The sequence below is a fragment of the Vicugna pacos genome, chromosome 19 (assembly GCF_048564905.1).
Source record: "Vicugna pacos chromosome 19, VicPac4, whole genome shotgun sequence".
NCBI classification, from domain to species: Eukaryota; Metazoa; Chordata; class Mammalia; order Artiodactyla; family Camelidae; genus Vicugna; species Vicugna pacos.
This window is the reverse complement of record NC_133005.1, coordinates 34,691,534-34,709,270: the sequence shown is the minus strand read 5'-3', so window position 1 is coordinate 34,709,270 and position 17,737 is coordinate 34,691,534. Positions and strand designations below refer to the sequence as shown.

General features: G+C 48.1%; 1 protein-coding gene and 1 long non-coding RNA gene across 2 annotated transcripts; one reads left to right on the top strand and one right to left on the bottom strand.

Annotated features, from left to right (window-relative positions):
* The first annotated feature begins 234 nt into the window (after positions 1–234).
* On the top strand, positions 235–7,149 carry LOC140687447 (uncharacterized). Its single transcript, XR_012061780.1, has 3 exons — positions 235–301; positions 3,707–3,757; positions 5,638–7,149. It is a non-coding gene; the product is annotated as an uncharacterized lncRNA (long non-coding RNA).
* SLC2A10 (solute carrier family 2 member 10) lies at positions 4,097–16,736 on the bottom strand. Its single transcript, XM_072944334.1, has 5 exons — positions 16,602–16,736; positions 8,764–10,032; positions 8,095–8,217; positions 7,529–7,664; positions 4,097–5,854 (listed from the first exon to the last, which is right to left on the bottom strand). Exons 1-5 carry the CDS (start codon positions 16,657–16,659, stop codon positions 5,776–5,778), a joined length of 1,665 nt encoding a protein of 554 aa, XP_072800435.1. The 5' UTR covers positions 16,660–16,736; the 3' UTR covers positions 4,097–5,775.
* Positions 16,737–17,737: the final 1,001 nt, after the last annotated feature.

Genomic DNA, 17,737 nt, shown 5'->3' with positions numbered 1-17,737 from the left:
TGATCACGTGGGAGGCTCAGTGGCAGGGCCACCTGCAAAGGTGAGGGATCCAAGTGCAGGTGGTGGACCATGGGATGCCCAGAACCTGCGTCTGAGGAAGTGCATTCAGAGGTTCCTAGTTGTGGGCCAAGAGCCCCCCTCCCCCATGCACGCACACACACGCACAGACGCCCACGCACGCCAAGACGCCCATGCACGCACGTAAGTGCATGCGCACACATGCCTCAATAAGAGACGGAATCACTGCAAACGCCTGCTCAGCGCAGAAAGCGAGGTGCTACATCCAGGCAGCGTCAACCAGGTAAGGCCTTTCCTGCCCCTTACATCTTCGGCGACTGGTGGGAGGTTGGGGGAAGAAAGAGTGGGGCAGGGGAGAGGTGTAACATGAATGAGCTTGGAAATTTTGACATGACTCTACATTTTAATTACTAAATTTAGACCGTTGTTACACTTGGAAGTGACTGGAAGACATTTCATTGTTCTCAACGTTTTGTTACCTATCATTATCCAAGAGCGAGCGGAAAACCTAGGGCAGGGGCTGGTTCTGCATAATAGATCACACAGGGCCAGGTGAAGAACTCTCCCCGTAATTGTGTTTGAGTGTGCACTGGAAGGGAGACTAGAGTTGTTGGTGACTGCACCTTCTGATCTCTCCGTTTTCAATGTTCCAGAATGTCTAGGCCCCACGAGCAAGTTCAAAGATACAGTGATAGCGGGCGGGGTGGTTTCCCACATTGTATGGAATGAGGCTTCAGCTCAGGTGTGAGAAAGGGCTGGAAGTCTCAGATGCTAACATAGGAGTCACATTGTCACTCTGTTCAAAAATGGCATTAGAGAAGTTAGGATGGCCATTGGTGCTTTAAATGCTGTTCAGATTTGAAGATATTGGTAAAGAGGGCAATGAATAGTTGATTTGGAGCAAAAATTTTGTATCTTCTGCCAAGAGTTACCTGATCTGGTTCCAACTGTCAGGGATGTAGTGAGAACTTACTCTGTGCCCAGTGTGTGCCAGATGAGTTTCAGGGAGAAGGCAGTGAACGCTGGCGGCCGAATGCAGTGTAGGCGCCAAATTCTCCCACCTCACAAGTTGACATCTGATTGAGAGATGGCCTCAGAATGAGCTTTTTGGATCATATCTCAATATCTACTGACCCTGCCTGTCAAACCCAGAGATTTAGGATGGCATCTTACCCCAAATCTGGAAGAACTTAGCAACTCATAGTGCCAGATCCAGGAGGAAAATATGCACATAGAGAAACCAGAAAAGCATAGAATGACGGGGAGAAAGAAAGAAATAAAATGAAAACACTCTGTTTCCACTGGCAGAGATCAGCCTTTGCCAGGAAAACTGGAATGTTGACTTGGTACGTACATAATTCGATTTTCTCCACGTTCAGAAGTAAAGAAAAAGCCAGATACGGGGAGAAATCACTGATACAATGTTTAACATTGGCAAAGGCAGTAAAATGTATGTGAACTCAGCCTCCTGTAAAATGCCTGATAATCTAAAAAGGTACGTGCCACCACGTTTTACATATGATCTCAGTGATATGAAAGTATCATGGAGATGTCTATCTCTGTTTTTAACTAGCTTGATCTATCATCATAGGCAGAAGATTCAGTGAACATACCCCCAAATGTTATTAGTAACTGGCAGGGCTTGGACAGTTTTTATTTTTGATCTTTAGATTTTTCAGTGTTTGCAATTCTTCTAACGTAAAAGCTGCATTTTTAAGTGCTTTTTTAAATCTAAGTAGTCCCTTCATTATTGAAACAGGACACATGTACCCAAACTCATATGAACATACAAACAGCATAGAAGGTTCAAAACAGGGAGCTACTCTCGTCTTCCATTTTTCTAACACTCCAAGGCCCTATTTCCTTGAGATGGCAACTGTTAGAATTTTGTGTTTCTCTCTTTTTAAAAAATTTTTTTTAAATCGTTATCCTTAATTATGTATACCAGGAATGAAAATCTGGGTGGGGTCTGTAGCCAACGGAAGATTCTAAGCCATGTCTAAAGAGAATGGCTGCTACTCTGCCGCGCCACCTGGTGGCCAGGCGTCAGAATGCAGGCCCAGTGTGGCCAGATCTCTTTGAAGAGAAGGCAAAAATATGTAAACCATCCCGAGTTTCAAAAGTTGGCAGTATCTCAGAAAATTTAAAAGCAATATCTGGGCCAAATGTAATACATTTAGGGACAGGTTTTTAGAGCATTGAGGCCTTTGCTTTAGGGAAAAAAAGTAGAGTGTTATTTCTTAAATTATCAACCCTAAACGATGTCCAGTGTTACGTGAGGAATTTTGTTCACATGCATTCCCTCCACTGCCCCTTCTTCCTGTCAGCTCCTTGTTTGTATTAATTATATCATTGCTTGTTCTGCCAGTGGCCTTTATGACTGTGTATTTATGCTCCATTAAAAAATTTTATCAACTTTTTACAGCATCTACAATGTAAGAGGAAGAAAGCACTTTTCTTTAAGGTTTCTGATGCTATCACATACCCTTTATTCTCTGTCTTCAACATTCCAGGCACTTTGCATTCACTTGTCTATTCATTCATTCCCTAAATATTAAGTGTCTACTTATGTACTATTCTAGACACCGTTCTCGATATGGGAAATACAGCAGTAAACCAAAAGGGCAAACTGCCCTGCCTTTGTTGAGCTTACTCTATCAGTGAATGTGGATAGTAAATTAACAAATAAGTGAGATGCATAGTATGTTAGAGAGTAGCAAGAGGCAGGGAAGGGAGAGAAGAATGGGAAGTATCAATGTGTGCATGTGTGTGTATGTATTGTGAGTGTGGAGTTTTAGGCATGGTAGTCAGGGAAGGCCTCCTGGAGAAGACAACTTTTGAACCTTTTGAAAGAAAGAACCTAGGGTGGGGGTCGTACAAATATCTGTGTGCACATTTTCCTACCACAAGGCACGGAAGGATCTGAGGACAGGAGGCCAAGGGTGTCAGATGTGTTAGAAGCAATTGAGAAAAGATGAGGTCAGAAAGGAAAGGGCCAGAAACCCACGGAGGGCCTGAAAGGTGGTGATGCGTGCTCCTCTGAGGAAGAGGGGCATCATGGGGAGATTAGCTCAGAAGAGAGACATGGACTGACTTTGTTTTTTAAAGGATCCTCTGGCTGCTGGGTGGAGACTAGATGAGGAGGCTGGAACAGAAGTAAGAAGGTTGTTATCAGGTGGTTGTAATATTGGTGGTAAGAGAAGGTGGTGGCGGTGGTGATGGTGATGGAGGAGGTGATTAGAAAGATCGAATTCTGCAGAGCCTGCAGAATGTGCTGACTGATTGGATGTGAGAGAGAAAAAAAGGAGTCAGAGATGCCGCTGGGGTTTTAATCTGAGGTTGCCTTTCATCTCTCTTCCTATCTAACTAGCTTCAGCTGTCAGCAGACACAAGAAGTTAGATGGCTATACACCAAGATGTTGTTAGTGATTATATTTGATTGGTAAGGTTTAGGTGGTTTTATTTTTCTCTGTGTTTTTCAGTATCTTCTATTTTTGAAAGCAAAGACTGTATCATCATCATCATCACCATTATTATTGTTCTGTTTTAGCATTTTCAGGCCCGGCAGTGGTGTACTCAGTGGGTGAGGTAAAAATACTTTTACCTGGTTGGATTCTGTATTAGTCAGCACTGGCTGTGTAATAAGCAATCCCAGAATCTTAAACTAGCATTCCTTTCTCACTTTCAGATATGTGAGTTGGCTGGCCCAGCACTGCTTCAGGATGCAGGTCAAGTTCAGGTCTGTAATAGGTTTTTGTTGCTTTTTCTACCAAACTCTTGATTCCAAAACTAGCTATCACTGCAATTTAGCCATGATTTGAAAAAATTAGACCACGAATAAATGCTTGATAACAATATGACTCAGCAAAGAAGTTACGCATATCAGGGAAGCAGGAATGCAGTTCCCACCCAAATGCTGGTTGAAGTTTCTGTTTATGTTAATGAGTAAGATGAAAGTAAAACAATGGAGACGTGTCAGAACTCCTTCACCAGTGACGTGTGTCTGGTGAATTTGGCTGAATTAGATAATGATTAGATAATGATTCCCTCAATTTTTTGTGCCATTCACAATATAGTAGCCACAGACATGACACATTTTTACGTTTAATGTGCATTATTAACATTTTATCCATCAAAATAAAATTTAAAATAAAAAATACAAAAAACATTTTATCCATCATGTACTTAAAACTGGAAAATCAACAAAACAAGCAATCAAGCCCTGATCCGCAGTGTTCCCCCAGTCTCTGTGGAGCTCTCCCCCTCCCCTCATTGTTCCTCATGTGATACAATAGATATCAGTAATCTTAAGAGCACAGATAATACAGCAAAATGTAGTAAGATAAGGAAGTGATGAGTTTTTAGCTTATACTCCCTTGGTTTTTAATAGAATCTAAGTTTATATAATTTAACTTTTTTAGCAGCTGTGTTTAACAACCAGCTTGCAAAAATCCTCAAAATTTAACAATTGGCTCTCATAAGCCAGCACAAGCCAGCTCCAACACATCACTGGATATAAGGGAAGTATCTAGAAATGAGAGGAGAGGAGGACTCAGGAGGAGCCAGAGTCCTGTAGGGGCTGAGCTCCTTGCTGAGTCTCCACTGACTCACCCCTTGGTGGGGGTGACCCTTTGTAGTGTCTCAAAGGTGGGGGGTCTGGGTATTGAGGATGAATAGAAAAGCCCTCCATCATGACCAGCTGAATGGGACCAGTTGAAGACCCCCTTGGTGGGAGACAGAGGTTAAATACATCCTGGGGGTGGGGAGGTACACAAGCATACCCATTCTGCAGAAGTGGAGACTGAGGCTCAAGAGAGTTGTCACTTACCCAAGGTCAGTAGCTGCCAATAGGTGGAGGCAACACCGACAAGCAGGTTTCCAAACTCATTTCCTGCAAAGTCCTCCTGCACCATCCTGGAAACAGCTTCTGGAGCACATTACATGCATGTAATGGCCCTTGGATTTTAGTGCACACAACTCTGGAATTCTGTTCACCTTTTCCCTAATTAAAACTTATATCCCCTAAAGAGATGACTAGCAACTTGAGAGCAGGGCCCATGTTGAATATCTGATATTGCCAGCATTTAGAATCCCAGCTCATTGGCATCAGAAGAGATCTTAAGCACCACCAGGTTTGGCTCTCCCATTGTACATATGGGGGAAATTGAGCCCCACGGTCAGACAGCAATAAGACCAGCGGACTCAGGACTAGAACTCTAGCCTCCTACCAACCATCTGAGTTGCTGGTGAATGACAAATATTCTGAGTAAGAGACTTAGAGGAGTTGAACAAAATGAGATCCAAGAGCCAAAAAGCTGGCTTCTACCTCAGCAAAAAGTCCCAGCCAGATGAAAGTAGAGAGCAGAGAATACGGCTTTCTCAGCTGGATTTAGGGATGATTCCCGGAGAGGCTTCCTGCCAGGTTGGTACCCTAGAGACTCTTTGAGAGTCATGGAGCAACAAGTTCCACAAGATGTTCTCATTATGAGTTTGTTACTGCAGAGATGCACAGAGCTGATGGGGAAACCGAGGCAAAATGCAGAGCCTCAGGAACCCTCAGAGTTAGAGACCCAAAATGAAGACTTTTGGGTTCTCATATTTTCATCCCTTTTGTGCCAGCAAAACAAACCTCTTCTGGAGCAGGGGCGACTCTTGAAGGACCACCTCAGAACTTGTGCCCTGGATCCCAGGCAAGGAGGAAGCTGAAGACTGTCTGCCAAAGCCATGGCTCCAGCATCTTCTGGGAAGATGGACTCGTCAGGAGGCTGCAGAGGCCTCGATGCGGCTGTACTGGACGCTAGCCGAGCTCTGCCTATGGCCAAAGCTCAGGGTGAACCTGGCAAGCAGAGAGCGAGTGGGGTTAGAGGGTGGCAGAGCCTGGTGGCCTTCCCTGGGGGTGATGGAAGTGGACCATCCCCTGGACTCCCACCCCAACTCCTACCTGACCCTTCCTGCTTCCTGCTTTGGCATGCATTTCCATCTTCTGGACCACCCAACCGTTCCTGGTCTTCCTCTGTCCACCTGTGCCCCCTGCAGCCAGTTCTCCCATCACAGCTGAAGTCACCTTTCTAAGCACAAAGACCAGCTCCTGTCACTCCTGCTGAGAAGTGGCATCACTCTCAGCCCAACAGCGAAGCCCCTGGCTGCAGCTGGTGTCTCCCACGTCACCGCCCTCCACTTCCATTTTCTCATTCAGCCTCGGCCACATGGGTCTCATGGGTCTCCTGTCTCCCTCTTCAAAACACCCAACTTGTTCCCACCTCGGGGCCTTCACTCTGGCTGTTCCCTCCTCCTAGAACACCCTCTTGGAAAGGATGGCTTTTTCTCATCATTCTTGCCACCTCTTCACAGAGGCCTTCCTTGAGCATCCTTTCATTCATTCAATAGAGCTAAGTTCACTGATGGCCTGTGATGAGCCAGGCACTGTTCTAGGCCCTGGGAATAGAGCAGCGAACGTAACAGGTACACAAAAATATCCCCCCCGGTCATGAAGAGTTCATGACAAACTTATGTCATGAATGTGCCCATGGTACACTTGGACCCCAGCTAAAGACATTGAATGCTTCCCCTGCATATCGAGTTCACGCTCTGACAGGTTAACCTGCCTTATCTTCCTTGTGATGTAACTGTCACTTGAATTTATCTTATTCATGCATTTAGTTGTTCTGTCATCCACCTCTGCCCCTTACATTAAAATGTAACTTCCTCCTCAGTCCAGAGACAGGCTGTCTCTTGGCCACGAGTCTGTCCCCAGAGCCTAGTGCAGTGCCTGGCTCCCAGCTGGCACTTGAAAATATTTACTGAAAGTGAAGGAATGGGTTCCTGAGAAGTTAGGATAAAAGAGGGATTTCTGAAAGTTTTTCTCTGTGCTCATATCACCACGGGAATGGAAAGGTCTCTTCCATATTTTGCTCTGTTTCCTTTTCTTCCAACTAACATCACTAACTGAAACGCTCTTGTCGCTGCATTTGTTGGCTTATTTATTTCCTGTTCCCCTCCCCCACTAGAATGGAAGCTCTGTGTGGACAAGGACCTTTTCCATCTTATTCTCAGTCACATTTCCTAAGGCCCAGTGCCACTGCCTGGCACATAGTATGGACTTAATAACACCCACTAAACGAGTGGACCAAGTCCGCAGTTTTTAGTGTGTGATTTTTAAAGGCCATGGTTACAATATTTTGTTTCTCTGAGCTTCCATGACTCAAAGAGTCTGTGGTTTTAGAATCCAGCTGTTCTAACCTCCTGGGATTTCATAACTGCATGATTTTTAAAATCCTTATGAGCTGAGCTTAAAGTCCAGTGAAACTCTGCTGTAGGAAGACACAAAGCAACTCAGGGAAAACAACTCATGTATGGAGACAGGGCAAAACTCATAGTGTCCAGGCAGTAAGAGCAATAGGAAGAGAATAAAAACACTTTTGCAAAGGAAAATTATGAGGACTAAAATCCTGAAGTCAAGTGCTTGGGTTTGATGCCACATTCCCCCCCAGATCAGCCCTGACCCCCTTACCGTCTCCTCTGGAATTGCTGGTCTATCTCTGCAAATGACTGGCCTTTTGTTTCCGGGACAAATAAATATATGAAACCCAGGCCGAGGACAGCAGTCAGCCCATAGAGTAGGAAGGTCCAGGACAAACCGATGGCACCTAGGAACAACAGGGTGGGGATGTGGGCGGGGTGCAGCCTGGGCCAACTGGTCGCCCAGTATTCCAGGTTGAGCGCTAAAAGTCACTTCACCCAAAGTATATTCTCCAGATGGTTGATTTGCAGAATGACCAACAGGCTGTCAAATAAAAGTACCTTAAAGCAGGAGTAGGGCTGGTTGTCCCAGAGGCAGGCAAAGGGCCAGGGCCCAAATCCACAAATACCTCGGGCATCTTGATTTTATGGGAAAGCCCACTCACCCGTATCTAAAACACTGACCAGTGGCATGTGCTCGGCATCTGAAAACGTGGATGGAGGGAAAAGGACATCCACCTCAGCAGCAAAACAGCTGCAGGAGGCGAGGCGAAGCTCCAAACAAAATCCTCAGAAATTCCGTGAAATGGGCCCGAGGAATGAGGTCAGAGGACTCACCGATGAGGTCGAGGAAGGAGAGGCTGATGAAGAGGTTGGCGGCCCAGTTGAAGCTGTTGCAGAAGGCAAAGGCCCTCCCTCTGATCTCCACGGGGTAAATCTCGCTGAGGACGAGCCAGGTCACTAGGACAGGAGAGCAGGGAGGACTCCTAGGCTGCGGCCGGGACCCGGGGCCTGGCAACTATGGTCCCGCAGTTGGTCCCCAACAGTGAGATTCAAGCAGGCTGTCAGGCCCCTGACACCGTCTCTCCCGGCTGCTTCCCCCACCACGGCTGTAAGAGTTCCTTTAGAGGGACCAGCAGTCTGTGTTTGACCAGGAAACTGAGGAGTTTCCTGGGACACCAGACTCTCAGGGTCCAGGGCAAACTGGGATGAGTGGTCACCCTATTCATTAAATTCCTTTCCTGTAAACTCTTTTGAGTGAGCTATCCAGGAGCACATTCAGGTTTTATAAGGCCTGAAGCTTAAATGATTTGGGGCCTTTATAAGAAAGAAAATTTTACAACAGGATTAGGCCTCTGTCTCCAGAAGTGCCTGCAAGGAAGGGAGGAGCCCTGAAGTCTGAGCTCAGTGTTCTCATGCTCAAGCCACCACCTGTGTTCCTTTGTTCAGTCCCCGCTGGGGGCAGTGGAAGGCTCCATAGTTACCTGCGAGACAGCTCCCACTCACCTGGCCCAAATCCAAAGGAGAAGGCGCTCACGAAGACCATCATGCAGACCAGCGCGGTCCAGTGCAGCAGGGCCCGCCCGGGGGCAGGAGGGGCGGTGCTCAGAGCCGGTGGGGGAGAAGCAGTGGGGGCCCCAGCCCCCGGATGAGGCTTGGCTTTCTCAGAGGTTGACAAGACTGGATCCCCTGGGCTGTGGCTGGTTGTTGGCAGCAGAGGTGGAGACAAGCCCCTGGGCAGGCCAGAGTCTCCAGGGAGACCTGACAGCCTGGTGGCATTGGGCTCAGCCAGGCAACTTGGTCCTGAATCCATGGGCACAGCAAAGCTGATGAGGCCGATGCCACTGACCGAGAGAGCCATGAGGGCACAGCCCGCTAGCAACAAGGCCCTGCGGCCTGCTCGGTCCACCAGCCCCATGGCGGTCAGGGTGGCCGCCACCTTCACAGCACCGAGCCCCACAGAGGCCAGCACAGCTGAGGAGCCCCCAAGGAATCCGACTGAGCGGAAGATGGTGGAGGCATAGCATAGCACGTTGGGCTGCCCTGTCAGCTGCTGGAAAAGCACCAGCCCCAGCCCCACCGTGGTCCGGCCTCGCATGTTACCCCTTGCCCTAAAGAGGTCCAGGAAGGAGTATCTTGGCCTCTCCAGGCCCAGCTTCGTGGCCTCGCCTCCCTGGAGGGGGATGAGGTCCTTATGGGCTGCAGCCTCATCTGTACCAGCAGGGAGAAAGAGGAGGCTGAGGGACTGCAGGAGGGCAGGTGCAGCCGCCCAGCCAAACATATGCCTCCATCCCCAGGGAGTACCGGCCAGTGCATAGTTGAGTGCGTAGGAGAGCAGGATGCCCACGGTGATGCCTGCCTCGTAGAGGGACACTAGCACTCCCCGCTGCCGTGGCCCCACCAGCTCTGACACATAGATACAGCAGGCCATGGAGGAGAGGGAGATGGCAAAGCCAGCTGCTGAGCGGCCCAGGACCAGCCAGGTCAGGGAGCTGGCCAGGCCTAGGCTCAGGCTGCCTGCTAGCAGCGCCAAGTTGCTCCCGAGGATGGCTTGTTTCCTGCCATAGCGGTCGATGAGGAAGCCCCCTACCAGGGAGGCAAGGAGAGCCCCCAGGAGCAGGCTGCCCACCAGGAGCTCCTGTTCTGAGCAGCTTAGCCCAAAGTCAAGCTGCAGTGGGAGCAGGGCACCCGAGATGACTGCCAGTTCGTAACCAAAGGTCAGGCCGCCCAGCAAAGACACAGAGGCACACAGGGGCAGGAGGGATGAAGAGTGGCCTGGAAAACAAAAGTTACATGGGCACAGTATTATTACGATCAATAGCTTTTTCTCATATGGTAGTTACTATACCTGTTTGAAGAGCTTTACATGTATTTACTCATTTAATTCTTAACAACAACCTTAAAACATACTATTCTTAGTATTAGCCTCTAAAGCACAAAGAGGTTAAGAAATTTTCTCATGGTCACACAGCAAGTGGCAAAGCTGAGGTGGCTAGAGAGTGCGGGCTTTTAATCACAATGCTGTTGAGCAGAGGGGCCTGAGTGGCTGCAGCCCAGCCAGTGAGAATAACAGGAGGGGATGAGGTAGAGGGAGGCAGGGGCAGATCATTTGGAGCTTTGTCAGGTCATGAGGACACTGATGAACTTCATTCCCAGTAGGTGGAAGCCTCTGAAAGCTTGAACTGGGGAGAGAGGTGATCCATGGTAGTCACTGGCACATGTGGATATTGAGCACTTAAAATGTGGCTAATGCGATTGAGGAACTGCATTTTAAATTTAATTTTAATTAATTTAAATGTGAAACAAGCCATATATGGCCAGCGACTACCATATTGGCAGAGCAGCTATACAGGCTACTCTTAATTTTGAATTCACATACATAAACTTAAATATTTCTCGAAGCATCTAGAGTAATCCAGATGTATCTCTCACCCACCCCTACCCAGTACCTGAATATTTATAACACTATTGCCAGATTTATGGAGTGTTTTCTAAGGACCAGGTGCTGCTCTGAGCACTTTGAGTGTAATAGCTTATTTAATTCTCACCACAACTTTGTGAGGTGGACTTTTACATTACTTATGAATGAGTAAACTGATCGGTAGAGATGCGAAGTGACTTGCTGAAGGTCAAAAATAGTAAGTAGCTGTGCATAGATTCAAAGGCCAGGTGATGGCCACCAGGCACATGAAAATACGCTCCATGTGCGCAATTATGAGAGAAATGCAAATCAAAACTACAGGGAGATACCAGTCAGAATGGCCATCATTCAGAAGTCTACAAACGAGAAATGCTGGAGAGGGTATGGCGAAAAGGGAGCCTTCCTACACTGTCGGTGGGAATGTAAATTGGTGCAGCCACTATGGAGAACAGTATAGAGGTTCCTTAAAAAGCTGAAAATAGAATTATCCTATGATCCAGCAATCACACTCCTGGGCATACATCCAGAGAAAACTAATTTGGAAAGATGCATGCACCCCAATATTCATAACAGCACTATTTACAGTAGCCAGGACGTGGAAGCAACCTAAATGTCCATTGACAGATGACTGGATAAAGAAGATGTTGTATACACACACAAACACACACACACACACACACACAATGGAATGTTTAGTCAGTCATAAAAAAGAATGAAATAATGCCATTTCTAGCAACATGGATGGACCTAGAGATGATCATACTAAATGAAGTAAGTTAAAGACAAATATCATATGATATCACTTATATGTGGAATCTAAAAAAAAAAAGATACAAATGAACTTATTTGCAAACCAGAAATAGACTCACAGACAAAGAAAACAAATTTATGGTTACCAAAGGGGAAAGGTGGGGAGGGATAAATTAGGAGTTTGCAATTAACAGATACACACTACTATGTATAAAATAGATAAACAACAAGGACCTACTGTACAGCACAGGGAACTATATTCAGTATCTTGTAATAACCTAGGGTGGAAAAGAATCTGAAAAAGCATATGTGTATATGTGTGTATGTATATATATATATAAAAATCACTTTACCTGTGCGGTAAATCAACAATACCTTAATTAAAAAAAAAAAAGGCCAGGCAATCTGGCTCTACAATCCATACCCTTAACCACTCCATTATAAAACCTCGGCATAGTAAGATTTTACTCTGTTTCCTCTTACTTCTGCCTCTCCTCATCTCTGTTTGGCAAATTTTGTGCAGGGGGAGGAGTTTCATGGGTGGAGAAATCATCTCCCCTTCCTGCTCACCTTTCTCCCTATCACTTCTGCCCGCTGGGAAATAACCCCCTACCCCCTGCCTGGCCTTGTCCTTCTTCATGACTGTCAGTCAACATCCTGGGGAGATTATGCTACACAGGTCCTGCACCTTCGTCACCTCTCTTTGCCCCACCTCCCTCGGCTCCTGGAGTTTTCTGCCAGAAGAGAAGGTTCTCCAGGCCATGTGAGGCAATCAAATGAAAACACTGAATTTTTTTTTTTTTGCCATTTTCTGGGTTCCTTTTGAGGTGAAATGGAACCCAGCCAAAGGGCTCAGAGGCAAAGCTGACTGTCCAGTTTCCACTGGAAAATGCAGGAGGGCAAATTCAGGTTACAGTGGTACAAGCAGAACAGCAACAGTAAAAGTGAGATAAAGTCATAATAATTACAGATGTCATTTACTGAGTATCTCCTCCCGGCCCCTGTTGCCACCTCCTAGACACACTCTGCAAACACTTGTTCCTAGCACACACTGTAGACTTTCAGGCCACTCTGCCTCTGCATGTGCAGTCCCTCTCTTGTCCCACCTGTATTCCCCAAATACCCACTCATTCTCTTCAGTCCTGGCTCACGGGTCACTTCCCCAAGGTGGTCCCCAGTAATACATGTCTGTTATTTGGCATCATTCCCCCGTACTCTGTGGGGAGCGACCCTTTCCTGTCCTGTCTTCATCTCTCAGTCTCCTGATCTGGATAGAGATGACCGCCCCACCTCCACCCCTGCCACCCAGCTCTAGAGGTGTGTCCATGACCCAGATCTGACCAGCCAGCAGGTTCATGGCCCTGGGTAGTGGTGAATGCCACGTGGCTAAACCTGGGCCAATGACGGTCAGTCCAGCCCAGAGTGTTTGCTTCCTGGGAGTGCTAAGCTGGTAGTTTACCTGCCTGGAGCAGCTGGGAGCCATATACCCCTGGGAGGGATTCCTGACAACACTGCCTGGGCCCCTAGATCCAACCATGCCTGAAGCTATGGACTTCTCAGTAACTGATAAATAATGCCCCCCCAACTTTTTTTGTTGTTGTTAAACTAGTTTGAGGGAGACTCTAACTCCTGTACATAGTCCTCAACTTTCCAAGTCCTGTTTTTCATTTCTAACCAACTCTGCATTCTCCTGCATTTGCTCACACTGCATCTTGAGTAACTGATGTGTCTTCCTAATTAAACTGAACAGGGTAAGGACAGAAACTTACTGTCTCTGTGCCCCCAGGGCCCCAGCCCCACTTTGACATCCAAGATGGGCTCAATAAAGTTTCTGCTGAGTGAACCAATGACTGAGTCAGGGACCAGGGTGGTATCACCACGTCCCATTCCGGGACTGTGTCAGACACATTTTAACTTAATCTAATGCTAAACAGCAGCCGGAGGGATCCCGTGATAGCCTAAGTCATACCACGTCTTTCTGCTCAGAGGCCTCCAAGGCTCCCATGTTATTCTGAAAAAACCCAAGTTGTGACAGTGGCCTTTCAGGCCCTGTAGAATCTGCCTCCTCTCACTGGGCTCCAGCCACACCAGCCTCCTTGCTTTTCCTCCTCAATGCAAATCCATCTCAACTCAAGGCTTTTCACCAGCTCGAAAACCCCTTTTCCTCCATTTCAGTAGCCCCTACCCACCCCCGCTTCCCTCTGATTTCTGCTCAAATATTGCCTTCTTGTGAGGCCTTCCCTGGTTTTCTACTTAAAACTGCAGCCCCCCTAGCCTCCAGCACTATTCCCCTCCCCTGCTGGTTTTTCTCCATGGTGCTTTTCTGAAATAACTATATATTTTACATATTTATTGGGCTTCCTGACCAGAATGTCAGCCCCAAAGGAACAGGAATTTATTTTCAGCTGTCTCTTGATGCTGAGGACAGTTCCTGGCATGTTGTAGGCACTCAATATGAGTAAACAGATGATCAAATGAATGACTGAATGAATGAACAAACTCAGAATATAGGGAGTCCAGAGAGAAAGGACCTTGGCTCTTGAGCATCTAGGGATGTCCAGGGCCTGGAAGGGGCCATGGACAGGAAGTGGATTAAATCCTGGCCTCCATATTAGGATGGCCCAGCCTGGTTTTAGGGACCACTCTCCCTTTCTATGGATTATCTGTCTAAATATAGTTTGTATGTGATGCTGTCTCACGAGGGAGGAAATCCCTTAATTCTCTAAGCCCCTCACTGTGGAGGGCAAAGCTTCCCAAGGGGAGCATGAGGGGGCAGGTGGAGTGGAAAGAACCCAGGTTTTGGGTGCACAAATCACCAGCTACAAGTACCAGGGCACCCTTGGTTGATGACACTAGAGCAGCATCTCAACCAGAGTCGTGATATATTGGGTCCCTCCCGCTCTAGAGACCTGCCATGTCTTCCCCTGAAACTCCAGGGAAAAACCAGGAGTGAAACCATCTGGGTGAAGATATTTACATTGTTATGTAAATATCCTCATTCAGATGGCTGGCTTCCAAAGTCCCGACAGCAGGTAATACTTACAGAGCAGTCACTGTAGCCAGCCTCACTGCCTCTTCCGGACACCTTACTGTATCAGCTGCCTCAGTCCCTACAGCTGCCCTATGACACAGGTTCTGGTGCCATTCCCATTTTACAGATGAGGCAACTGAGGCACAGAGGGGTGACATTTGCCCATAGTGACAGTGTGTAAAGTGACAGGGCAGATTCTGAACTTGAGCATTCTGAACTCCAAAGTCTTAATGTTGGGTGTGATAAAAATAAAATAACAGCTTACAGTAAATGACCATTTACCATGTGCAGGTGGTGAGCAGAGCATTTAACTACATTTTCTCATATCATTCTCATGGCTGCCCTGTAATAGGATATTTCACGGTGATCATTTTATAAATGAAGAAATTGAAGATCAGAGAAATTGACTATACTGTCCCAGGGTCAGGATGCACCTGAGAAGTGGTAGAATGAAGGCTGGAACCCAGGTCTTTCTGACCCCAAAATCCATACACAGGGCCCAATCCCTGGACCCCTCCGTGAAGAAGGCAGCCTAGTACCAGTTGTTTTTTTGTCCCTCCCTCCACCACTACCACTTAACCCCGGCTCTGCCCACAGTAGATGCTCAGTAAATGGCTGTTGAATTAACTTAGGAAGCAATAAACGGATAGGAGAGGCAGGTGGAAGGGGCCAGGGCCAAGCTGAGTGTCCTTGGGAGGACTCTGAACTCTCTGGGCCTCGGTTTTTCTCAGGCTGTGGAGCAGTGTGCTTCAGTAATTAAGAGACTCTGGAGTTGGTCATCATTACCCTGTGCATGAGAGGCCAGGTGGTACAGTGGTTAAGAATGCAGACTGGAATCAAAGTGCTGCAGTTCTATCCCACCTTCTTCCTCTCCATAGCTGTGTGACCTCAGGTAACTCACTGAACCTCTCTGAGCCACCCATCAATAAATGGGGATAACAGTAGTACCTATATCAGTTGCCTGCCTAACCTGACAGCCACTGTTATCTATTATGATTCTCTACAGAACAACCCAGAGTGAGTTTTTAAAACACAAATTCAGGTCATGTCCAGCTTAAAACTCTTCTCCAGCTTCCTTTGTCACTTGGAATAAAATCCAAACTTCTCACCATGGCCTACAAAGATCTATGTAATCTAGCCCCTGCCTACCTCTCTGACTTCACTTCCATCCCCCTTCCCTTGCCCACTGTGCTCTAGCCACACTGCCTGAGCCACACCAGCTCACTCCTGCCTCAGGGCCTTTGCACTTGCTGTTTCTGCCACAGGAAATTCTTTTCCCAGATATTAGCAGGCCTGCCTCTTTTGAGTAATGTCTCAGCTCCAATGCCCCTCTATTCTAAGAGCTCCCCACTCTCATGTACCTAAAGAACCCACCTCCCTCTCCACTATGTCACACCACATTATATGTGCTGCACCATACCTTACCACTCTCTGAGACTATTTATTCATTTACTTATTTATCTAGCTTCCCAGTTGGAATGTCAGCCCCATAGAAGAGAGGATAATTGTCTTGTTCACCACTGAATCTCCAACCCCTAAACCAATGTCTACCACATAGTAGGTGGATGAATAATTGAATGACCTTTTGAGGCTTCTGAATCCAGAGGGGGGAAAAATAGAACCTTAGTCCCCTGGAGCAACAAAGAAATTCCCTACTCCCCCAATAATTCTGGATTCGAATCTCCTCTGTCTCCTTCCTGTTGAGCATCTCGAGGGCTTGTCTGTTTTACACGGGGTGGCATCCTCAGGCCTAGAACAGTGAGCCGCAAGCAGAAGTGCTCAGCGAGTTGATAAGTGGAGTTATCCTTTCCAGCCTCTACTTCTTCATCTGCAGAATAGGAACGATTTCACTCGCCTGCGGGATGTTTTAAGACTTCAAGCGATCAGGTGAGGACCTGGCCGCCCGGAGTAAGCGCTGTTTCCAGTAAGGAGCCCTCTCGGGTCACCTTTTTTTCTGGGCAGAAAGGAGCATGGAAGGAAGTGGGTCCAAGTCCCTTCCCAGCCCCCAGCCACGGCCTGCTGTCCCGGCTGCCACCCGAGTGGGCGGTATCTGGTGCCGGCGCTGCCGCGGAGGGCAGAGGGTGCGCGCGCACCGACGGGGTCGCGGGGCTTCCCCGCCGGCAGCGCCGGATCGGAACTTACCCATGGCGAGCCGGACTCTCCGAGGCGTGCTGGGGGCGCTGGGGAACAGGGCGCGCATCCCCCTGCCGAGTCCCAGCTGCAGCCGCCCCACAAACTTTCCGGCCCGCCTCCCGCCTGCGTCCTTCCCTCTCCGCCTGCCCGCCTGCAGCGCCGCCGCCACGTCGTCGGCCAGCCCTGGCCCCCTGTGCCTGGAAGGCGGGACAGAGGTGTGCCCTGGACGTCCCCAGCCTGGCCCCGGCCTGGCTGGGACCCCGCCCACCCTCCTCCCCGTGGGGGGAACCCCACCCACTGTCATCCCTTGAGGGAGGACCCCCACAAGCCATCCTCCCAGCAGGAAGGAGACCACCCCCATCGCTGCAGTCCACGCTAGTCTGGTCTCTCCAGCCAGCTTGTGTACACACACACAGACACTCTTGCGTCTACACTGACTCTCACACACACACACACTTCAGCTGCTCACTCTCCCAAGAATTCATCATCCATTCATTGGACACGCGCGTTTGGACACCTCCCATGTGCCCTCAGGCACTGTCCTAGGCCTTGAGGATGGGCTGGGAGAACCAGACGGACCGATATTTCTGTTCTTGTGGAGTTTATTTTCTGATGGGGAAGAAGATAAATAACTAAGAGAAATAACAATGACACAGGCCAGGTAGAGAATTGAGCTAGGGTGATGGGTCAGGCAGGCACAGGTCGTTGCTTTAACTGGAAGCAGGGAGTTTCTGGGGTTGGGGAGCTGTCTCTGGGAAGGCTGCTCTGAGCAGGGGATTTTTAAGCTGAGGTCTTAAAAAGAAAGACCAAAGGCAAAAGTCCTGCGGGAAGGAGCTTGTGGAGCATAAAGAACAGAAATGAAGTCATAGCATCTGGAGCACAGGGGCTGAGAGGGAGAGTGGAGGGAGATGGAGCCCGAGGGAAGGGTTGGCAAAGGCCAGATTATTGAAATTCTTGGGAGGCCAGGGTCAGCATGTGATTTTTTTCCAATGGACACAGAAATAATTGGGGAGTTCTAGCAGGTTATTTAGGGAGCAAGGGTGGAAATAGGGAGACCACTTGGGAGGCTGTTGCAAGGTGAGAGGTAAAGTTGATTTGGACTCTGGTGATAGTAGTGGGGATGGAGAAAAGTTAGCAGATCAGAG